Here is a 25234-nt window from a genome sequence, read left to right as displayed (position 1 = left end):
TGGAGTCAATCCATCTCTTATTTGGTCTTCCTCTTTTCCTGCTGCATTATGCATATTTTATTCACTGATGTTTTCAGCCAGTCATCCAACATATTTTCTTTCCAAGATTTAATGATATCAAATTTTAGTTATCTTTTCACTTACCCTATTACATGAAAGACACTGAAGGATTTTAAAAGCACAGTTATGTGATGCAAAATGTGCCCACTCATAACAACTGTAAAAACACTCTCATCAAAGGCCCAAACTCTAGAGGGCAGTGATCCCTGGTGTCAAACGTGTGCCCTGTTAGTCTGGGGCCAGTGTCAGCGCAGGTTTAAATCCTGTAATTTTATCAAAAGCGAGCATAACTACTTATCTTCATAATCTGCTAAAAAATTAGAACCCATCAAGCTACCTGAGATAAAAGATATTTCCAACAGAAAGAATAAAAGTAAAAGCCGAACAAGTGGCTAAAGTTCAATACCGTGTTTTAGAATGGTCTTGTCTCACTGTTTCTACTTTGGCAAGTTAACATAAAAAGTACAACTTCCTTGAGATTTAATTTAGTACTTTCTACCAGGGCCAAACCACTAGGGCATGTTACAGTAGAGTGCTTTGGTATTGTGCTTCACAGAACTTCTAATTACATAGACAGATACTGAATTTAGATTTCCAAGTCAAGCCAGCAAAATGGAAGAGCTGCAGGGCAAACTATCCCTGGACTTTCTAACTACCCACAGTTCCTCTAATTTTCATAATCCATGAGGTACAACTAGAAAGTCCTTGCTTGTTAACGGGGAGTTTTAAAAGGGAGGAACCGAGTTTACCTGGGCGTACTGTTCCAAAACTGTGGCCGCGTCACTGTACTTCCTCTGCTCAGCTAGCTTTCCTGCAAAGATAACATAAGCATTTGACCATATTTGGCTTGCTATCAACAGTATTACCAAAACTCAAGTTGAAATGGTTTTTGGTAGTACCGTGTGTCCCCAAAAACAAGACCTAACCGGAAAATAAGCCCCAGCATGATTTTTCAGGATGACATCCCCTGAACATAAACCCTAATACGTCCTTTGGAGCAAAAATTAATATAAGACCCGGTCTTATTTTCAGGGAAACACAGTAATATTTAAATCAAAACAGTCTCCTACAAATTGGAGATTGAGCTCCACAGAGTACACATTCAAATCAAACTGCTTTAAAACCGCATTTTCCAAAGTGCTAAGACTGTTCCAAAGGCAACTGAAAGGCAGTACCAAAGTAACCATTCTCAAATCAAGTAAGTTTGGGAAGCACTGGGTAAAACAAAGTTAAACAGATTATTCTGGTGGTATTTTATTAATATGCCTTTATTATGTATCAAACTATGTACTTTGTGAATTTCGTTGAGGGAAAGAGAATACCACGGCGTTCTACCTTGAATGGCAGTTACAATCTAAATTTAGTACTGGATGCGAAAATCATGCATGCCAAAATTCGCCATGAAAAAATGCTTACAAAGGGATGCATGTGGGCAACAGACCTAGCACCTCTCACTGATCTATTTTTTCCTCTACCATGTTTTCCCGAAAATAAGACCGGTCTTATACCAATTTTTGCTCCAAAAGATGCATTAGGGAGTATTTTCAGGGGTGTCTTATTTTTTCGTGTACAACAATCTACATTTATTCAAATACAGTCATGTCATCTTCTTCCGGAACACCATCATAATGTACTAAATGCGACAGTCTTAACTGGGGCTTATTTTCGGGGTAGGTCTTATTTTCAGGGAAACAAGAGTAATAGGAAGAGACCGCTGTTTCTTTGGTTGAGCACTAGCCGGCGGTAGCTGGCTTATGTTTGGGGTCATGCAGTGTCTAAGACCCTAGAATCACAGTCAGCCCAGTGTAATCACACTAGGAGAGGCACAAAGAACCGGAGGCTGACGAAAGGGCTGGCAGGTTCATGTCTCCCATCTCCACGCCACATTGTCACTGACAAAATAGGTACAGGCACCGCCACTATTTAAATAGCTATCTTTTCTTTCTTTTGCCGGCTTATGTAAATTAACTAAGTTAATATGCCCATGACGTAACTACCATGCAACTTTTCTCAAAACTTGTTGAGCACTGCCTTCCCCACCAATTTTTGCTAAATGTCTGGGAGAACTAGGTGTACTCCATCATAAGGCATGGCAAAGAGCAAGCTAAGAGTTGCAACGAATGTAAGATCACAGCTAGAAGGTATAAATTACCAGTAACATAAGTTTCTAAGTGAGAAGTAGCAACGAAGCCAGGATGAATAACTAAAAGGCCTAAAATTAAAAAATTCTCAAACTTGTAAAATGTTCAGCTTGGAAATTGAAGAGGGCTTATCGAAGATCCTACAGATCTAATTAGCAGAAAACTCCAGACAAAGAAAAGTGGTAATCTTACACATTTTTATAACCCCAAGAAAAGAAGAATAATGCAAATAACTAAGGAGGATGCTTACATACATTTAACAGGATATAATTTGGAATTTTTTTCAGGATTACTTTTTCCCCTTGGAAATAATAATAAAGAAATAATAAATAATATTTATAAGACTGTTGAAAGAGTAAAGGGAAAATACACCAGTCACACACCTACCCTACGCAGCTGAGGGCCAGACCCCCTACTCCTGTCCTCTCACAGGCAGTACTCAACGTCTCTTCCACGCTAAGAATCAGACTCCTACAGCCTTGCGCCTGGTCTAGGCGATTCTTAGACCTTGAAACACCTGAACTGCCTTTGCTTTCAAACTGCAAATGCTTATACATTTGGCCTCTTACCTCATTTCTGAAAATTGCTATTATGGTTTCCAATGACCTATTGTCTATACCTGAATGGCCTCACCCCGAAATTCACCTTTACCTTCTTATAGGGCACATGGCCATTCGGTTACACTGTACTAGGTGTGACCACGTAATGTAAGTTTTGGTGAATGAGATGGAGAAGAAGTGCTAGTGTAACTTCTAGGTTATTTCCAATTTTATGGTAAGTGTTCTTCCTTGACTATGGCTTCTCCCCCTTCCCAAGGAAGGGCGTGCAGATGTGGAGATTAATCCAGCTGCAGCGATCTGCCCAAGAGACGGCAGAGCCACACGACGGAGGGACTTGTCAGTCCTCACATGAGAAATAAACTGCTCTATGACCCAATGCATTTTGGGAGTCCTGTTGCTCTAGTTAGTAAAACATTCCAAATTAATTTTTATCAGTGAGTATGAGAATACCTCAAGGTATGCTGCCCTAGATCTATGTACAAAATTGCCAAATAAAATTAAAAAAAGAAACAAAGAACTTTTGGCGTTCTCATCTTGGAGAGTCTAAATGACAGCGTTTACCTGCCAGGGTTCTGCCGAGGCCAGCCAGCTGGTCTCTGCTCAAGTGGAGCTGGGCTGCCACACAGAGAGCTTGTTGCCAGTTGCCACAAGCCAGAAAGGCATCAAGAGCTTCCTGGTGGGCACCACAGCGGGCAAACACAAGCCCCCCTGGCTCGTATTGCTGCTCCTGAATCAGGTGTTCCCCATAAGCAGTGCTGATGTCCTGTGACAAGAGGAGATGAAGGGTCAGTGAGGAAGGGTGACATCGTTTTTGAAGTCTCAAGCAAAAAACAAAAACAAAAGACCAAAGGGTAGCAAGAACCACCACCGAGTTCCTGCTCTTGTGCTGGAGAGCGTGGACTTATAAACATGACATGGGCTATGAAGTAATGGTAACAGCGGTAAAGGCAAAGAGAGCGACGGGAGTGCTATTTCAGAGGGCTGTGGGGAGAAGCCATGTGAGGAGTGAGGGACAGTGTTCCAGGCCAAGCGCAGAAGGGACCATGGCCCTCCAACAGGAATATGTATGGAATCCAGACAGGAATAGCAAGAAGTCGGTATGACTGACAGAGAGAGCACAGGAAAGAGGAACAGACAACAAAAACAAGAGCAGAGAGGCAGCCACTAGCCACATTCTCTATTCCCCAGGCTCAGGGTTAGGCAGGCACACAGAAAGGAACACAACACGGAGCCCCTGCCCTTAGGGAACCCGCTGCCTGGTGGGAGAGACAAATCAAAACCAGCAGTCTGATAAATGCCACCACCAACGTAAGAACAGGGTACCCAGGGAGCTCAGCGTTTGGAACCTCATGCAGCAACAGAGGAGATCTGAGAGTTTGGAAGGACAAGTGGGGCTAACGGAAGGGGAAGGCGAAGGGCTGGCAAAGGCAGCTGATGCTAAAGCAGCACTCAGGGGCCAGATCACAGAAAGATGTCTGCACTCCGCAGACAAACTGAAAATGGTGGTGATGATTGCACAGTGATCAGCGGTTAATAGCACGGGCTCCATATCCCAGGTAGGCCACATCAGAGCCCCAGGTCCTGAAGCAAGTTGTTTCCTCATTTGTAAATGTGCACACCACCTACTGGATATTTATGAGAATCATATAACACATTTAGCTTATAAGCAAAGTATCTGGCATATAAGAAAAGCTAAACAGATACTTGTTTAAACAAACTACATGTTCTCCTTTTACCCTAAAATAAATGAGAAACACCTGTACTTTTCAGGAAGATCAGTTATGTAGCAGTGAGACTGGTCTGCGGGGGGTGGGAGGGTGGGGGGTGGGGACGGAGGCAGGGCGGCCTGTGTGGACACTGCCGTGGTATTCCCCACGAGGAACCTGGGACCATGCCTAGGTTTCTGGCCTGGCCAAGTTCTTCAGAAAAGGAACAGGTCAGGGCCATTCTCCCAGATAAGAAGTTCAAGATGAGGAGAATTCATTTGAAGATGGACCTTGAAACCAAGGACGGTGTTACGTGCTCAGGATCGTCACCCCTTTCCAACCACGGCACAAAGCAAAATCAGGAGAGCCTCGTTTCACACACCACACACCTTGTACTGCTGCGAGTTTGGTGGATATAACTTCAGAGCTTCATTATATAAGTTTTTATCTTTTATTAAGTTTAAGAATTCTGGGAAGTACTCGGGTCCTGCAGGAATAAGATTCATACACACACAAACTTAGGATTTTGGAAGCACAAAGGATTTCATTTATACCAAATGGTCCCCAAACAAAATCCACAAGGGACCTTTTAAGACCTGCATAATCAGAGGATCTAGAGAATGGAGTCCAGAAATTTGAATTTTAAGGAGCACCACTGCAGACTGTGAGCTGAGAAACACTGACTGGGATCCGAGTTCTACGTAAAAGGAATTTTTACACTCCCCCTCAGAAATGATCATCCAGCCCAGTGTTTGCTCAACCTCCGTAATAAGAATCACCTGGAGAGCTTATTAAACATACACATGCCTGAATTCTACCCAGCTCGACTGAATCAGCTTCTCCCAGGAAGCTGGAAGCGGAATATTTAACAAGCACCCCAAGTGAGTCTTCCTGTGCCCGCCTCAGCCTCAGGAAACGATCACACCTGCTGAAGCCAGAGGCTCCAGCACGGGTCAGGCACAGGGGTGAAGCAGACCCTGGCACTGTGCCTGGTCCACTCCATCTCTGACGATTAAAACTGTGCTTTTCAGGGCACTGTCGGCGGGCATCCTACTCCAGGTAAGCCGGGTTTCCCTCAGGTGTTTGCAAACACATGAGAAGAGCAAGTTATCAACCAATTTTGATTTCCAGACACTAAAGTGAATTTAGGACGTGATCATTTTTAACCCAAAAGAGATCTGCTCTATTTTCTTAGCCATGGAGCTCCTTCAGGTCTTTAAAAGGAATTTGCTTTGTCCTCAGCTTCTCAGAACACATGAGGAAAGAAGGCACAGACACATAATCCCTAAAGCACGGGTGTCCAAACTTTTTTCAACGTTTTTCACCACGGGCCATATGCGGTAAAATACACAAACAGCCGGGTCACTCACTTGAGGTGAAGTACGTATTGCCTCACCCGGTTTATTTAAGTAAACTAAATATATTTTTGGAATTTGCTGTGGGCAAATTAACAATGCATTGCGGACCGCAGTTGGCCCGCGGGCCGCAGTTTGAACACTCCTGCCCTAAAGTTTTCAGAAGTGGAAATTCAAATCAGTCTTTCCTAAGGAAGTATTTTAATTTATACCCTGTCTAGTTCCAAAGAAAATTTGAAGCAGAAATAAACATACTAATCCTCACACATACCACATTTGCTGAGGTGGCCAATGGCTTTTTCATACCGTTTCAAGTATTTGTCTATGGTGAATCGCTGATAATTAGTTTCCATTTTCTTAAGTGTATTAAGAAACGGAAGATATTCTTTGGGATCCTAAAAATAGAAATCATAAACAAGAGAACTTTATTGCTTGTGATTATATTTGCTTATTAAAATACAAAAATTATGATAGCAATAAGCCCAAAGCTATGCAACTTAAAAAATATGCACCATATTAATACATTAATTATATATTATCTAATATATAAAAATCAATCCATATAATACAACATCTGATATAAATGTTTTAACATGTGAGTGTTAAGTTTACATTAGGAATAACGACTACCTTTTACCTAAGTCTCACAATAGCCACTTATTTCATAGGTTATTAAGGAAAACAAGGTTCCAATCTAGAAGACAATCGATAACTACATCCGAGTTTCTCCTAAAAGTGCAAGGCATTGAGCTTGGAGCTGTTTCCATGACATTTCATGGCCTCCATATGCAAAAACCAAGTGTGAAAACAAAAATCAAATTATACTGAGTTGGACGCAGAACTGTGAGGCCCTGACCACAAGTTTTCACTGGCACTGATTGTCTCCAGCTCTGTGCCATGCCCGTAAGAAAGCTGTGTTCTTCCTGTTCACAGCTTTCCGTTCTTACTTCAATTTCAGGGGGCAGACAGGCTGAATACACGTAAGAACAATACAGGAAAAACACCAAGAGAGTGAACGACCAAATGCTCATGCATGTGATGCAGGGGAGACCTACTGAGCAAAACACTCAACAAACATGAGTAAGAATCCACCATGTACAAAGAGCACACCATAAACCTCAGCATCAGTGAACTCAGTCTAGCAGAGGAGATACACTGGTATGCAGGGTAGGCACTGGCTACAGCAGAAGCACACAGGGCCATGTCCTCCAGGCGCTGGGTAGGGGCAGGGAGGCAAGAATGGTTGACTGGGAAGATGCCACCTTGGCACACTCTGACCAAGATGAGTGAGAATTAGCCAGGTGAATGGGGAGGCTGAGAGTGGCAGTTGGGGCAACAAAAGCACTGCCTTTCCTCCATGAGCAGAGTAAAAGGGGTAAAGTCAAGAGATGAGAATAGAGAGATACACAGAGACCAGCTCACGGGAGGGTTTTTAAGCAATATTAGGGCTTCTGAACTTTATCCTAGGGGCACTGGGGAGCCCATGAAGGATTTTAAGCAGAGGAACGAAGGCTCAAATTTTCCTTTTGGGAAAGATCACTCTGGCAAGAACAAGGAAAGGAATGACAGGGGATTAAAACCAGGCTACAAAAAAAGAGATAAAAATATGTAGACCAGTGGTGCTCAAACTTTTTGACTGCAGTATGCTAGGCTATGACTAGAGGCCCTGAACTTTTCTATTCTCCATATTCCCACTTTCCACCAGAGAAAAGAGCTACAAGATAAAGAATTAAACTGGACTATGAATCATTTGTTCTATTTCCTTGATTAGAAGAGAATTTATTCACACATATGCCTATCATCTTAAAAACAACCAAGTCATTATATTTCACCTGCTCAACCTAGCTACCAAAACACTTCGACAAGCACAGAAGTATGAAAGAGAATGGGGCTTAGAAGCAAGATGCACAGATCTGCCTCCAGGCCTGTACTCACAGGCCAACATGGGGCCAAACGCTGCGTTATCAAGAGCAGGGTTTCACACTACCATGACGACGTAAAGAAGAACCAAAAACATGGCACAGCAGCAACATCACGTACCTTCTGTGACTTCTCAGCTACCATGAGGACTAAATCAAAGTCATAGGTCCCGAGAGAATGATCATATAATTCATTCACATCGACCAACAGCAGCAAATACTGCAGGGCCTCTTCAGCACTCACGGCATCAGGAACCAGCGGAGCATTTCCTGTCAGTGTGTCAGAACACAGAACATTTGGAGGAAAAACCCACACACATAGCAACATAGCCAAAATGACAAAGTAACAAATGTTCCTGACAAGTATGTACTTTTGACTCTTTTGCACACGCTTTGTGGAGGAACATTAAAAAAAAATGACACAGGTCTTAAAATGGGAACCCAGAGGCCACACGTTAAATCTGTGACATGGCACTGGTTCTGGTCAGTGTGACCAGAAGACTGGTGACAGTCAGGGCCCCAATAAACACTCTCTGTGAACGGTCTCTCTACCTTGAAGCTCGTGTACCTTCTGCAGCACAGTTTCCAGTTCTGGAGTTGTTTTCTTCACGTGAGAGGTGAGTATTGACAAGCAGTATCTGAGGTAATGAGTAAAGGACAGCAGAATGAGAAGGATAAACAAGCTAAGTAGGGACAACTCTACACTTCTGTTATTCAAAAGATGTCAACTAGCGCCGGCACACATACTTATGAGGATTTATGTTCTCCATGGCTGCTCTCATAGCATCGCAGATAAGATCTACTTTTCTCCCCTCAGGAACTCTGGACACCTGGACAGTGCTGCTAACTGGTGGAGGATACATGGTCTTGGTAACATCTTCTTCCCTAAGAACAAGTATGTATTAAAGGCCATTAACCGAACATGTGTCACAGCTCTCAAACTACTAACATAAACCCAAGAGTGCTTATGAAAGAATAAATAAAAATGGCTTTTGGAAACGTTTAATTAAAAATATTCACATGAGGTGAAAAACGGAGAAACTTACTGAGAAATGAAACGTGTCCACAAAATACTCATATACTAATATTCATAGATGTTTTATTCAAATAGTCCCAAACGGGGTACAGTCCAGGGGAATGAATAAACAAACTACAGTATATTTATACAATGGCATACCATTAAGTGATAAATGAGATGAACTAGTGTTGTGTGCAAAATGGATGAAATCTCAAGATAATATATGAGAAAGAAGCTTTGTTTACACAGAAAAGTAAATACTCTATGATTCCATTTATACAAAGTTCTTGCATATGCAAAACTGTTCTAAAAACTCAAAAAACTGGTGCCTAGGGTGTGAACACGGACTAAGAAGGGCTGTGGGGGAACCTTCTGAGATGAAGGAAATGTTTTCGATCTTGATAGGGGTTCAGGTTGCATACAAGTATACGTTTGTCAAAACTCACTGGATGGTACACTGATCGATCTGTGCATTTCACTACAAATAAATCTGACCTGCAGAGGGGACCCTGTACACAAAGAATGTACTCTAGTTAATGCTATGCAAAGTGAAATATTGAGAGGAAAGGTGACTGATGTCTCTAATGACCTTTAAATTTGTTTAAAAATAGATGAAATGGTGACTGCACAAAATGATGATAGTGATAAAGCAAATATACGAACAGGAACTCTAGAATCTAGGTATAGGATGCTCCCTGGACAAGTCTCTCAACTTTTCTGTATGTTTGAAATTTCTCATTAAAAAGTTGGGAAAAAAGTCACTGCAGAAAAACACACCATTTGATTTTAATCTCATAAGAAAAAACAAATAACTGTAATATGTACACCTAAAAATAAAGCCAAGTAATAATTCTGACCTTCATGCTTTAAATTCTTAGTTTTAAATAGACATTTTATAAAGGAAAAAGAGCAAAAATCCAGTACATCTGGCATCTAAGAGTTACAGTGAAAAAAAAATACACTGAACAGTAATTTTTCTCCTCTAACTATCTATGTGTTTGATTTCCTTAACTAAAAGAAAAAAATTATAGATACGATACTCATGAATTATTCAAAATACTTACTTTAATTCTGTGAAAAACAAATTAATATGATTTACAGAATCTATCTGTCTTATGAAGGTCTCCACATTTTCAAGAAACACCTATCCAAAAAAGGACAAAACATTTCAGTTCAAATCACATTAGCTTAAGTCTGAAGCAAGCTCGGGTGAAGCAAATTTAGAAAGTTACCTTGGGATTGTGGTCATGAATCAGATTGAGATTAATTCTCAGTTTTCTCATGCATTCAAATGCTTCTTTAAACATAAGTCTGTGAAGAGATAGAGAATGGACAGAAAAGTCATTTCACAAAAACTAAACTCCCTGGACCCTGCTCATTTTTATAATACAAACCAGTTATAGTTAGATTATAGACCAAATGCCAAGCAGTTGCTACTGAATTTCTATTCTGAAATCACCAAATGAAAAAAATCAGGTACCAGATTCATTTACCTTCTTAAAAGGTATGACTCAGTCATCAGGGCGGGGTGAGGACTCCACCACATACAACAGAAAATCATCATGGCACTTAGGTCCACTTTCTTCTTTTAACAAAATGTTAATAATAACTTTTCTAAAACAAAGTTCCCCCATGTAGATTCAGACAATGGGTCATTTACTTCACAACTGTGGCTCTGGCACTTTTGGGTCACAGGCCCCCCCCCACCCCCCAATCAATGCACTGAAAGCTCTGGGCCTTCTGCCTGGATAAGTACACACACACGGCCTGGTGCACAATTTTCCCGGGGCTCATAAGCCATCTAAAGGCCCCTCAGATCCCCTTAGGCTAGGAAGCTCTGTTTATATGATGAGCTTCATGATTCTTGCCGCTAGGAATGTGTACTACACCATGTGGTATTAAAATCAAAGCGAAAAAAAAGCCTCTGAGAATATGATTGAGGACATCTGTAATGAAGGTTTTCAGACTTTTAAGTTGTCAAGACTTTACTAGAACACTTACCGTCTTCACACATAAGTCATAACAATAAACTAACTAGTCCTATACATGGTACTTACTTGTCTAGCCACTTCCGAACCTGAGCTAAAACCAGGGCTCGATGATGAACGACTTCTATGTTTCCCCGTGGCATCTTAAAACAAAGAAATCAAAACAGTAATATTTTCAATGAAACAGAAAACATTTAAATACCCAGGAGACATAACTTGACCTAACTTCCTAGAGAACTACCACAACGCAGTCAAATGAGCACACTTTGTTTGAGCAGAATCTTGTTGTGCTCAATACTTATTTTGACTTTCCAGAAAAGCTTCCCTATTAGCCTTACTGGGCAGAGTCTGCATGAACACTCCTTTGTATAAAGCTGACAGAGAGCGTAGCAAGGAAAGGCTTTGTAATAAACTGTTACAAACGATAAGAGAGTCTACAATGCAATCTGCAAGAATTCGGTGTGGTACTGACTGCCAACTGACAATCAGGAACACAGCCTGGAAAATCAGCTTACCTGTAATATAAGCTTTGTGTCCTGGGGCACAACAGTGACAATGCGTGAGCCCCTCTCCACCTTCCGCAGAGTTTCCCCGTTAGACACAGGACTGCTGCTCAGACCTGCCTGTAATGCTAAAGACACCAAGGGCTCAGCCTTAAGAATCATTTTCATGACAAGCCACTCTCCATTAACTACAGCTAAAACTGCACATTATTTGAACTAGAAGACAGCAATTAACAACCAGGCTCCTTTGCTCTCCCACTCAGCCTTAAGACCACGTGCCTTTCTGACAAACAGTCTCATCCCTAGAACGTGCCCTTTCTCACAGAGCCCTCATGCACATTCACACACACAACTTCTCAACTGATGGTGGACAACACGGGGAAGATTGGGCAGCTTCTCTATTTCTTAGCACCATCAGTAACACTACAATCGTATCAGTGAATGGTTCCCTGTTTGCAAGTGAGAAGCAAAGAAAATAAGTGCCATTTTTGTAATAAGGAAAACACACACACACACAGTGGGGTGGGGAGGACAGGGGGGGTGGAATAGAAGAAAAAATGGAGCCCATTTCCTACAAACCAAAAGATAATAGAGTCCTTCAGCTGTACAATGGAGGGTGGCCACAGTGAGAAAAGGAAGATTACAAAGAAGTTAGACCATATTGCCAGTTTGGTATCTACATGGTAACTCAAAGTGAAATATTAGTTATAAAATAAGATTTCCTGAAAATTTTTTGTTTAGCTTTTGGATATTCTGTTTAAGGAAGGATTTCCTTCTCTGGAAGTCTTTGCGAACTGGTGGAGAATGACTTGACTGAGATGTGAAGTTCAGACTGGGGTCTAAGTAAATGAACTTTAAAGGTCTTCTCCAGTCTAGGACTCCATGATAAAAAAGCCAAAGTCAGTGAAGAACTTAAAAGTCCTCAGGGCTTCAAAGAACAAAAGACATTAGAAGAGAACCTATTTTCTATTTTATACACTGAAAACTTACTTTTAAATGAAGTATCCCTCAGGCAAAAACACTGGCAGGTATGAGAATGGGTTGTCAACAATAAAAACTCATCATATACTGCAAATGATGTGATATTTGAAGCTACCTACAAGAAGGGAAGGGAGGCAAGGGGCAAAGTTAGCTTTATTACTTGGATCCAACCCTGAAAAGAATCCAGCACCAAACCAAGCTGTGATACCTCATTGTCATTGATGAAAAAGCGACACCTGTCAGTCAGACCAAGGACACATTCCTGCAAAAAAAATAAAACTGAAATCACAAACAATTCTAACCAAACTAGCTAAACTTAACTTTTCTATTCTACAGTTTTATTGACCTGTGATTTCACATCTAAGTCTCTGCAATCAGAACTGAAATAGCTATGCAAGATGTGGTTGGCCCAGTGCCAAAAGAAGTATGATACCACCAAATCCATCCGTAGGCCCTGTCGTTTCTATCTCCTCCATATATCTCAAATACGAGGTATGATCACAAAATATGGTGAATGCTGCTGCCGAGTTCCATCCAACTCGGCCATCCCTGCCAGACACGGATCTTCAATACAGGAAGTGGTGCATGGAACCTTAGTAACAGTGTGTGACAAATTTCAAATTGTTAGTACAGTCAGTCGGGTGTGAGCTACGTTTGAGAGAAGGCGTGTTTTAAAGTGTGCTGTAAATCATCCTCCCTCGTGACAATGTTCCATGTCACACATCGCTTCTGGTACAGCAATTTCTGTCAAAAAAAAAACTTTAGAGTATCCTCATCCACCTTATTCACTGGATCTGGCACCGTGCGACTTCTAGCTCTTCCCCAAAGTCAAAATGATTCAGGACATCGAGGCAGCCACGACAGCACAACTAAAGACACTCATGAAAGAGGACTTCAGAACTGTTTCAGAAAGTGGCAAGAACGATGGGATAAGTGTGTTCGAAACAAGGGGGAGTATTTTTTTTTTTAAAGATTTTATTGGGGAAGGGGAACAGGACTTTATTGGGGAACAGTGTGTACTTCCAGGACTTTTTCCAAGGCAAATTGTAGTCCTTTCAGTCTTAGTTGTGGAGGGCACAGCTCAGCTCCAGGTCCAGTTGCCATTGTTAGTGGCAAGAGGCGCAGCCCACCACCCCTTGCGGAAGTTGAACCGGCAACCTTGTGGTTAAGAGCCTGCGCTCCAACCAACTGGACCAAGGGGGGGAGTATTTTGAGGGGGATTAATGGCAATGTGTTTTTCACTGTAATACAGCTTAAAAACTGTAAACATTCGCCATTATTTTTTTGATCGTACATCATGTGTCACCAGTCTGCCCCTCACTGCCTCCACACCAACAACCACTTCCACTCTCGTTCCTTTCCAAACTACTCTCCATTGGACAGCCAGAAAAACCTTTCAAACCATGAACCAGATCACAGACTCTGCTGATTAAAAATTATTAATAATTTTCCTATCTTTGTTACATTAAAAAATAAATCCACAGCCTTTCCTGTGGCCTCTCCCTAAGGCCCAGCCACATTGCTTCCACCCAGTTCCTTGAATAAGCAGAGCTCTTTCTTTCCAAACTCAAGGTGTGCACAGTTCCTTCCCCCTGGAACACTCTCCCTTTCTCAGGGATGGAGCTTGCTTTGTTCACATCTCACTACACACACCACCACTCAGAGCTTTCCCTGACCTCCTAAGTAGGTCTCCCCATCTTCACAGCTACCACCCTCTAATTAGCCCTCAGTACTCACTACCCTCTAACATCACACCCTGCTCATTTCCTTTATTTTCCTATCATCAGAGGGGATAATCACACCTCTATTGATAGATGTTAAAGTCCGGAAGCGAGGCATGAGACAGCTCTTTTGTTTTATAACAACTATCCTACCACTCACCACAAATATAGGCGTTTTAATAGTTGATGAATGACAACCTACTAAATACTGTAGTCAAGATTACATTTCTGTTGTTTGCAAAAGGTATTTAGTAAAACTAACTTTGAATGTTCTGTACAACTGGGGATAAAAGTCTGCTAACTGCATTCTTCTATTTTTAAATTTGTACTTCCAAGACAAGGAATCAAGTAACTACTACGTGCCAGGCAATCTCTTAACCCCATTTCATACACGAAGAGGCTCAGGAAAGTGGGTAACTTCTCACTGTTGCCTTGAAATTTAGTAGAGACCCAGGTCCACCTCCAAAGCCCCAAACTCTTTCTACCTAATGCTCTCAGTTCCTGGGTCAGTGCTCTAAGTGGTAAGTTTTTCTATCCTGTGTTCACTTACCTCTCCTCCAATCATGGCCACTTCGGTCTGTGTGCATGGATGAGGAAATCGAACAGGAAATCCACCAGGGTTCTTCCATGGTTCCACAGCCAGAGAGGGTGACTCTGCAAGATTGGCAGATGAGGTTTACAAAGAGTTCACCTGCTCTTTGTAAAAAACTGTCACATTAATACTTCCTGAAACACTGAATACGCAACTTGAATCACTTTCCAAACATATTTTGGAAACTAATAAGGGTACTTCAGTTCATTAAAAGAGAAACTAAAGGTAGAAAACACCTGTCAATTCCATGCTATAGCTTAGGGTTTTCCCGGGTAGTTAAAAGACCTACCAATCAATGTGGCACAGACAAGATATAAGTCATGTTCTCAAGAATTAAACATCCATGTAAGTCATAAACACGCTTTCGTAACACTTCCATACTCACCCCAAAGGTACTTAAGTATCTGGCCACCAGCCAGCTGCAATGCTACTGACTTGGTCTTGGGACTGCAACATACGCTGATTATGACCCCATCTACTGTCATGGATGAACTGACAAAAATAAAAGGAAGGGGTATGAACACACCATTTTTCTCAAAAGTAGTGACATTTCATTGATTTTGCAAAACAGAAAAATTAGCAATTTCCCTTTGGTGCTGCCCTGCCCAATGCAATACAACATACACAAAAATACATATATATCAATACATACACACACACACACATACACGCAATGATAGCTGGATAAAGTATTGCAATTGCAAGCCCAGGTAAAGCAATTACCTATCATGTGACACAATTTTCCACAATACAAGCAAGCTAAGAGTGTATATTGTGAAGTCACCGTTCCTATTCTAGCAGCAACTCATTATAACTTATTGCAGGTTACTGCACTTTATTGCCTTCATTAGATATGCATGGTACCAATATTATTTCTGTCTTCTTAAAATACAAACTGCACTAAATAAAGCAGTGAATCTACAGGAAAATGAGAAAACTCAGTATCTGTATCACTATCATATTCATGTATGGAAATCTGTGGGTCCTCATTAATGGGAAGGGGGGAACCTGTTATTGCCATTATATTTTTTCTGAGTCAATGAACAGAGAATAGACACATCTTAAAGGAAGTAGAAGAGGTAGAGGTGAAAACAAACGGTGCCAATGCTAACATTTATTCAAAGAGTTTTTAACCAATCTACAAAATACTCAAAATATCCCCAATTTTGTGAGGATAAATTATCTGTGAGTAGATTAACAGAATAGACTGGAGCTAGACAAGCTGGGATTGGACCCTGGCTCCACCTGTGTGACTCAGGCAAGTTACTTAATGGCTCTGAGCCTTAGCTGTCTCAGCTGTAAAATGAGGGTCTAACAGTACATACTTCAAAGAGTTACTGTGAGAAATAAGGCAGTTAATACAGGTAAAGCACTAAGAAGTGCCTTCTACAAAGCACAAGCTGTAGTAAATGTGAGCTATTAAGAGCTATAAGCTGATTGAGGGACTTTATATTCCTCAAAGACATTGCTATTTTTATATGAACAGAATAGTCCATTTTGAGAAACAGAAGTCAAAATAGCAGAGAAGTATATTTTAAATTAGTTCCCATTTCCTTTACAGCAAATGAGGTAACTACATCTAGCTTTTTCTTCTACAAAGAATTTCAAATTTGAAGTAGATATTTGCATAATTTAGGCATTTCTAATGAAAATTGCTCTGTTTTTCAAAAGTAAGGCCCTGGTTAACTTTAAGTCCGATATGTAGTTGGAACATATTCTGCATCCAGATACATTCACAAAAAGCTTTTTAAAAATATGAAGTATCATGAGTCAAAAATTAGCAGTTAACGACTACATCAGAATATGTTTTATGTATCCAATAATAAAAGGTTCCTAATTTTGCAACAAGGGTTTTCAGAATTTAAATCTAACCAGCAATCTTTAATTACAAATGAATCTGGAGATTAATATCAATGTGATACCTAAGGTTCCAAGTTTTGACATTGGAAACCTAAGGATTTCCAAGCACTACTGTCCAGACAATGGTATCTACTGCACAACTGGGCTTGCATTATAGCAAACAGCACTGATTACCTAAAACCTATTAAATGACAAAGATGCTGTCAGGAGTCAAAATGAAACTCAGGGTCAGGGAGCAGTGAAATTTTAGTAAAGACAAATAGAGGAGACTAGTACATGTAGTCAAGTGCCAAACAATGTAAAGGAGACCAGCAGAAGCATTTTGAAGTCCCCACATCAAAATGAAGCACATGTATACAGATCTTATAACTGATTTTAATAACTAACATAGGGCAATTAGAGTGGCTGATTATCATGGGCTAGCAGTCATTCCCTGCTGGAATGTAAGTACAACATGCTGAAGTACAATTTTTAATGCATCTTAAAATGTTTGCCTCATCTCTTGGTATCTGTCATATTTTTCACCACTTCTTGATACATTTTTAGCCTGTGTTTTGACATGACTCAAAACAAGGCTCAACCTCTTGCTAACTATGTTTAACCAAGAAGCTACAGCCCCTGAGTCTTGCTCACTAGAAACCAAAAAAAATCCAGTGCTCATAAAGACAAAAGCATAAGTCCATCGGCTTATGAACGCATACAATACAGGGAAGTGTTGTAATACCTAATGTTGACCTGTCCTTGCTCGTCCTCCGTGTCGGAAGGGACCATGGTCAGATGGTGAATAACAGACTGTGGGCTGGACTGACTGTGGCTTATGGCCAGGAAAACGTCTTCTTGAATCCAGGTGAGGAGACTGAGCTTCAGTGGATTTACTTCTTCATCTTCACTATTCTCAAATTGAATCCTGTTTTAAATATTGAAGAATATCCAAGACATGAATAAACCTTTAATATCAGAGATTTTCCTGAAGGAAGAAAAAATAAACAACACCCTGTATACAGTCCGCACCTAATTATTTGGAGGAACAAAACCTAAGGTGATGTCAAACACTAGAAAATCCAGAAATAACGTTCGCCTGGCTTTAAAATGTGTTTTTTCCATTTAATATTAAGTTCCTTATATTGAGATTTTTAGGTCTGAAGAGAAGACTTCAGGAAACTGACTCCATGAGGAAATTACCCAGGACCTGCGCTAATACAGCCCAGAAGGTTTCCGTTGTCAGCACATACCAAACCAGACTGCAGCAGGCATCTGGATCTCAATAGAATGGTCATTTCCTCAGCATCTCACATCAGAATGACTAACCAGCTTGGGTGATGGTTTCCCAGCCTCTGATGCCTTCCTTCTGTAGCATTTATAGTCCAGAGGAGGGCATTTTTGCCACCTCGTGCAGGGACTCCTAATAGCTACTGCCTGCTTTAAGCCCAGGTGGCAGCAGACCCGCGGCACACAGAAGCTGGGTCACTAGCCGGGTCCCCCTCCTCACCCAGATCTCCATGCCTCCATCTCTTCAGTGCACTCAGCCCCGCACAGAAGCGTTCCCACCGCTGGTTCTCATCAAGAGTCTTCCACCCACCACGCCCCATGTTCCCAACCCTTCTCTGCCAATCCTAAACCTAGCCCTTCTTCAAGAAGTATTCATGTCCTTCATGAAATCTTCTCTAGATGGCTTGAAGCTATGCTCTCGATCTTTTTTTATCCGTTTCAGGTGTACGACACACATGATTAGACCTTTACACACCTCACAAAGTGATAACCCCAAGTCTAGTACCCACCTGACACCATACATAGTTATTACAATACCACCGACTGTATTCCCTATGCTGACTTTACATCCTGTGGCTATATATATATTAATTATAGTTGACATTCAATATTATTTTATGTTAGTTTCAGGTGTACAGCACAGTGGTTAGGTGCTATCCTCTCGATTTCTAAAAAATGGAACTAAATTGTCTCACACATTCTAATTAGATATTCATATGTATATTTGATAGTCATAGATTATTCATATGTACATTTATGAGATATATTGCATATATGCAAGAAACACATTATTACATTCAAATAACAAAAGTTATTTGTTCTATTCAGTTCATTATTCCTAGTAATTTACAATTAAATGCTCCCAGGAGGCAGAATAGGGCAGTAATCAAGAACAGGGGCTTCTCAAATAGAATAAATAGACTCAAGTCCTGGATTCTCACTTAAGTGGCATTATAATTACTCATTTGGCCTCTGGATCATTTTACACTGCATACAGTGTACCTGAGGTCTTCAGTTATCCCCAATCACTTATAATATTGTTTCAATGGGAAAATGCATCGTGATTTCCAACCTGGGCGCCCACAAGTTTCGGAGTGTGGGCAAGGCATGAGGGCAGCCACGTGCTCAGCCGAGACACCCTCCTCTATGGCAGCAAACGCCACTGCCCTGTCATCCTCGGCTCCATTTTCCCCATGTGATCTTCCCGGGGAGCGGGAGGTGGGGGGCGTGGATTTCCGGCTGGCTTCTGCAGTGCGCTCTCCTGCTAGTTATCAGCACACATGGCATTCAGATAGGCAGGTAACTGGCTTCCCCAAACAGGATGAGAGACCAGGGCCCAGGAGTTGTATCTACTTGTTCCATTCAGCAACAGACACAGGATGACAAATGGGTGGGTGACTTTAGGACTGAACACTGGTTGTTTCTGCTCCCAGAGCTCCATGATAGTTAAGGGCCACCTACTTGTACCACTTTTCCAGATGAGGTGTTTGAAGGGAAACTTTAAATCCATTTCCGCCCACAGCTCCCAGCTTCACTGTAGGGTCTGCACTTGGACTGTCACCTAAAAAGCAAAAACACAAATACTATCATAGTCAACTACAAACATTTCTCCTGACACTAAGGTTATAAGGTCCTGCATTTAATCGGTTCTAGAAGGCAAACCACTTTACAAACAAAGCAATCGAAAATAACCACATCTCAATCTCTGTTTTCAATCTCTGCCTACCCTTGCAGACATAACCATAATCTGCTTTTCCCTTAATACTACACCCATCACAATCCTCACGGGGATTGGAAGGACTGCCCTCTGACCCCAGTGCTATTTCCTCCCACTGTCCCACAACCATCTCTCAACAATCTCACATCCTTGACCAAAAGACATTCTTCTTCCATTCTTGATCCAGTTTATTCACCACACAGCAGCCAGTACAATCCTTTAAAAAATTAAGTCAGAATACCACAAACCCACTTCTCCTGGCGGGCCCATCCCCCTGCTCTCCCTATACCCAGGCCTTTGCTTTATTTTTCTCTCCTACTCTTTCTCTTCTCTTTTCTCTATTCCTCTTTCTGCTCCCAGGCGTCCAGGGGCCCCCTGTCTCACACAGAATGAACACTAATGTCTTCCCAGAGCCTTTGAGGCCTGACAAGCGCTGGCGCCTCTCACGTCTACGACCCCACCCACCACTCCCCTCGCCCCTCACTGTCCCTACTGCAGCCACCCTGAACTCCCGGATGTTTCCCACACACAGCAAGTGCCTTTGCAGCTGCTTTGTGCTCTGCCTGGAATGTTCTTACCCCAGGTGTCTGCATGGCTCCCTCTCCAATTCCAATCCGGTCTCTGCCTAAATGTCTCCTTCACAGAGAGGCTTCCTGACGACTCTAAATACAAAACCCACTTCTCCTAGCGGGCCCATCCCCCTGCTCTCCCTATACCCAGGCCTTGCTTTATTTTTCTCCACAGCATTTGCCATCTGATAGATAATAACTTATATTTACTATCTTTCTCTCCAACTAGAACATAAACTCCACAAAGGCCCGGACTAAAAAACAACCTGGCAAAAAAGAGACAATAAATACGAAGGTAAAAAAGGAGCAATACTCAGGCCACATTCAAATACCACCTTTGAAAATTTGGTTATCTAATTTGTCTCCACCCAACTCAAACGTCCACTACTTGCCTCCAAGTTGTTCATTCTTTCCTTTCAGCTTAGGCATTGAGCCCTTATGAGTATTCTGATCTGTCCATGCTCAGACTTCAAACTAGAATATTCTGACTTTGACCTCAACCTCCAATCTTTCCTCTTCGCATTCCTTTTGGTCTCAATAGAACACATTATTCCTCATCACCCACTTGACTCCCTGCACAACCTGGACGCTGACGTCTGCTGTTCCTACACTAGCACTCTTGAATCTCTCACCAATCTGCCCTCTTACTGTGCTCACCAGGCAGGTGCCTAATGCTGACATTCAACTACTTCAACTCCACGTAAGCTAGCCACCCAAGGGCCATCACTTGAAACCATTCCATGTGTGAAACGCTAATCTCTAAATCTGATGCTCTAATAAAGACTCCCACCTTTTTCCAGACTCTCTTATATCCAAACTCTCTACAACGTACTCCTTAACTTCTCAGAGGCTTTCAGCTCCAGGATTTGGACAATCTTTCTCTTCTTTCAATTTCTACAGACACTACACTGGCTGAAGCTCTCACCGTCTCCTACCTGCAACAGCCTAAGTGGTATCTCTGCCTCCAGGAGCTGACCCATGGCCTCCCCTACATATTGACGCCCGACCAATCTTCCAAAAGCGGAGCTCTCAACGTGCCCTATCTCATCCAAGGAGTTGTAAGTGTCAGTAAAATAAATGTAGGTGCTGTAGGATTTCATTCTGGGGAGATGAAATGTTCTAAAATTGATTGTGGTGATGGCTGCAAAACTCTGTGACTATATTAAAAGACATAGAATTGCGCATCTTAAATGGGTGAATGGTACGAATTCAATTAAGTTTTTTTTAAGTGAGTGTAGAACAAAACATCCCGTACATTGTAAAGCGATACATAAATCAAGTTAGCATCATACAGTAAGCACTACAAAGCTTCTTCTACATTTGATTCTTTTTAACCTCACAGAATCAGCAGGAATACACCCAACTAGTAGTAGAGCACAGAATAGAGACAATCATTTGTTTACTTTTGGTATTACTGGTTGATAGAAATCTACTTTGAAAAGCAGTTAATTTTTGCTTTTTCTGAATTGCTTTGACAATGAATACATTACTATGATTTTTTTAAAAAGCTATCAAGAAAAAAAGTTTAAGGAGGATTGTTACAACATTTTACAGAACGAAACTAAAATAAAGAAGCTGGTGACATATCCAAGTACAGTAATTCCTCAATGTCGATAGATTCTGTGACTTTAAGCAAAACAATGTATAATGAAAACAATTTTATCAGAGGCTAATTGATATAAACAAGAGTTAAGTTCCTATGGTATCTCATCAACATTATAACATCAAAGTTACAATGCCATTGAACAAAATGAGGACATGCTATAATATTAGTATAAACAGCAGGCTGTTGATTTAACAGGAAAATTGATAATCAAGTAGGGAATTCCAACAGGAATTAATTAATTTTGATTATTCTCTCCCAGCAGCTATCTAGGCTTTTTCTAACTAAGAATTCAAAAGTTATTTGAAAACAAGGCTCCAGTGCCTTTTGCCAGTATAACTGATAACATGACCATAGAATTCACAACTAAAGACAAGTTTTAGATTTTTACAGTACATCAGGAAAACAACGAGAAACTGAGAGCAATGGATTGTGGAAGACAACTGTCTTAGAAGTGAGAACACTTGAGCTGGAATCCTTGTCCACTCTTGCTCAAGCAAATTGCAAACATTCTGTCATTTCGTTCCCTTATCTATAAAAAAGGAAAACTCCATCTGTAATACAGCTCCAAGGAGGGCTGTGAGATCAACTGAAAATACGTGTGAAGGCAATGAAAACTGTAAAACATGTTAAAGGTGTAATAAGAAACCATCTTATTTCCAAGGTTGAATGTTATTCTCTTAAAACAGACTTCAAGTCCAGTAATGCAAAAGGAGTAACTATTAGAAGCCAGAGTTAAGATCGAAGCCCCACTAAAAAACCCCACAAGCTAATTATCATATTAATAAAGACATTAATTATAAACTTCAACATTTTAGAAACACTAAAGCTACGACAACACCAAACTATAACCTGCTTTTTGTAGGAGGGATTCAGAACATCTCGATCACAGTTTTTGAACGTACCACATTTATAAACAGAAATCTGGTTACTGGCATCCAGGACAGCGAGGTCATTGCTCCTTTTGGGGTGTGCAGAGAACACGACTTGGTTCACGGGGTGTGGGAGCAGCAGTCGGTAGGTGCACATGGGCGGTGGAACTACACTCTGCCGGAAGACTGTCACCAATACCCGGTCTGCATGTGACAGAGAGAGGAGGAGGATTAGACACATTGATGTTCAATCTATAAAATAAGGCATCTGAACAGCACAGTGCCACTAACTAATAACGGTGCAGAAAATATACAGCAACTCTTAAAAACAGTTTCTGATGTTTTTATCACGAATAAGGTTAAACACTGTGTGAGGGGGAAAAGTAAGCATCATGGACTCTGTCTGTATCTGGCTGTTGTCACCTTCAGTCCATCTTTGGACTAGAGGTTTCAGGTGCCAGTGGCTCGGCAAGAAGGTCAAGAGGTCAGAGTTCTAGCTTCCAACCTGCCACCAGGCCAGACTAAAACAAGGGAATCAACCCTTCAAAATCCTTAAAGCACTTCCCTATGTGTGGGTTTGGTAACAAGGCATATATTAAGTCCTCTGTATAAAACATGATTATAAAATCAGTATTATAACCACCACATAGAACATGAATCAGTCACCAACTCACATTACAATCTTGGAAGCAAGTTTTCCCTTCTGTTATCACCAATAAGTAAATTCTCTATTCAGGTGACAACTTTTGTCCCCCGTTTCCTGCCCCTCACCAAAATAAAAACAACAACAAAAACCCTCAACCGAATTATAAAACACCAAGCCAATCTTCATACTAGACAGAGAAGCCTTGTGACTTGAACTGAACATAACTGGAGAGGTATGTAATTGACAAGTATTTTATCAGAAAATAAAGCAACACAAGTGGAGTGATGCAAGGGTTAATATAAGTCCACGCCAGGGCAAAAGACAAGGCTAACACACCCAATGGTGCAACACTACTCGGTCCCTTCTACCCAGGGTCAAAATTTTCAATGTCTTCAAAGGCCGATGAGTAAATATGTGAAGGCCGTGGATGCAGCACAACAGGGGGTGGGGGTGGGCAGGTGGGGGTGGGGGAGAGCAGGGACTGTGCATCTCGGAAGAGTACATGCCCCAACTATGCACATTCCCATTCAAACAAAACAACAAATAAGTCAAAATAAACCAAACAACCAAAACAACCAACCAAATAAAAATTCCCCATTGTTTTAGTCACAGCACCACATCTGCAAGCATTGGGTTCAGGACCTCTTGCAGGCGCACAGACACCTTCTCCAGCTGCTTACTTCCATCAACGACAGCCACGTTTGCCATGTCACTTGAATTATCTCCCGAGCTCCGGTCAGTCGTCCAGTGCCAGTCATAGCAGAGGTAATGCCAGCCCTGACAGAGAACATGCAGCCGGTATGGCGTCACCGGGTCCCACATCAGAGAGACAATCTTGCTCTTCCCACAGGTGTTGAAGGGCAGACTTTGCTTGAGGTACCAGTGATAGTTTCCAACAGTCCAGAGCTGAACTGCGAGGGAAAACGAAAGGAAGGCCATCAGAGGCCAGAGAACCGGGCTTTGTACCACTTGCTACAGGGGGATGGGGGTAATATTTTATTTTTCAAATGACGGCTCCTGCTCAGCTTCTCCATTAAAATGATATTAATAATTTCCCATAGAAATAAAATGTTAAGCATCAAGAAGGTCAGAAGCACATGTTTATTTTTGCCCCCACCTTCAAACTTGATAATCATGAGGATGCAAGGCTGCTAGGACAAGACTGTTGTTGTGATTTTTTCCCCCCAAGAAGATTTAGAAAGCAGAAAATTGACAGATTAAAGTATTAAAACACTCAATCCGAGAGTATTGGACTAGCATCACTGTGTTCTATTAAGCTTAAGGTGCTTATTATTTTCTTGCAGATGCTTTGTCTACAATTATGTCCAAGGCTATCTGGTACTATGATGCAGCTGTCCGAGGGAGATTAGCAATATCCACGTTTTCCAATATCTATTAAAAAAGCAAGACCTAATCCTAGGTGTTGGGGGAAATAGGGAGATGTTGGCCATAAGGGTACAAACTTGCAGTTGTAAGATGCATGAGTTCCAGGGATCTAATGTACAGCATGGTGACCACAGCTAACAATACAGCATTGTACACTTGCAAGTTCTATGAGAATTGATCTTAAATGTTTTCACCATAACAACAAAAATGGTAATTCTATGAGGTGAACCTCATTGTGATAAACGTTTCACAATATATACATGTATCAAATCATACACTGTACATCTTAAACTTACACAATGTTGTATGTCAATTACATCTCCATGAAGCCAGGGGAAAAAAAAAAGAGCTAACCATGTCAAAACCAACCTTTATTAAACACAGGAGACATATAAATGAAGACCTGGATTATATTAAGGAATTTTTTTTCTTTAAACATTTCCCTGCTCACGAATTCTTAATTCAGTGAACACAACAAATCTAACCTAGTTCTCTAACCCAGCGATTACAATACTTCTGCCTGGCGGGGAGTTGAAACTTTAGGCCACGCGCTCATGCTTTGTAAAGACAGGCGTTGTGGCTCTGCTTGTGCAACATGGACCCTGAGCATATCCCAGAGCCGACCTTACACCCTGGCTCATCAGGACACATGGTATAAATCACCTGGACACCTTTTCATTTTCTTCATTAAATACTGACATATAGCCCCCCGTTCCCCCACAATGAATCCAGTGAGATGAGGCCTGGAAAGTGTTTGTTTTTTCCTAA

The 25234-nt window shown here is 41.3% G+C and overlaps 1 protein-coding gene across 3 annotated transcripts in view; it reads right to left on the bottom strand.

The window, feature by feature from the left end:
• ELP1 (elongator acetyltransferase complex subunit 1) overlaps positions 1-25234 on the bottom strand; it is a 54942-nt gene that overhangs the window by 13823 nt on the left and 15885 nt on the right. For all 3 annotated transcript variants that reach the window (XM_019734212.3, XM_088793403.1, XM_088793402.1), the window contains 19 exons: positions 23761-23991; positions 22468-22638; positions 19135-19234; positions 17129-17311; positions 14930-15036; positions 14503-14606; positions 12440-12493; positions 12241-12346; positions 11263-11378; positions 10817-10890; positions 9992-10070; positions 9824-9903; positions 8489-8626; positions 8294-8379; positions 7863-8011; positions 6094-6217; positions 4857-4954; positions 3323-3524; positions 810-871 (listed from right to left, as the gene is read on the bottom strand). In XM_019734212.3, the coding sequence (XP_019589771.3) occupies positions 810-871; positions 3323-3524; positions 4857-4954; positions 6094-6217; positions 7863-8011; positions 8294-8379; positions 8489-8626; positions 9824-9903; positions 9992-10070; positions 10817-10890; positions 11263-11378; positions 12241-12346; positions 12440-12493; positions 14503-14606; positions 14930-15036; positions 17129-17311; positions 19135-19234; positions 22468-22638; positions 23761-23991 (2264 nt within the window). The remainder of the gene's footprint in view (positions 1-809; positions 872-3322; positions 3525-4856; positions 4955-6093; positions 6218-7862; positions 8012-8293; positions 8380-8488; positions 8627-9823; positions 9904-9991; positions 10071-10816; positions 10891-11262; positions 11379-12240; positions 12347-12439; positions 12494-14502; positions 14607-14929; positions 15037-17128; positions 17312-19134; positions 19235-22467; positions 22639-23760; positions 23992-25234) is intronic.

The sequence above is a fragment of the Rhinolophus sinicus genome, chromosome 16 (genome assembly GCF_057876585.1).
Source record: "Rhinolophus sinicus isolate RSI-liver-muscle chromosome 16, RSI-T2T, whole genome shotgun sequence".
NCBI lineage: Eukaryota > Metazoa > Chordata > Mammalia > Chiroptera > Rhinolophidae > Rhinolophus > Rhinolophus sinicus.
Note: the sequence above shows the minus strand (reverse complement) of the source record. Positions and strands in the feature narration are given on the sequence as shown.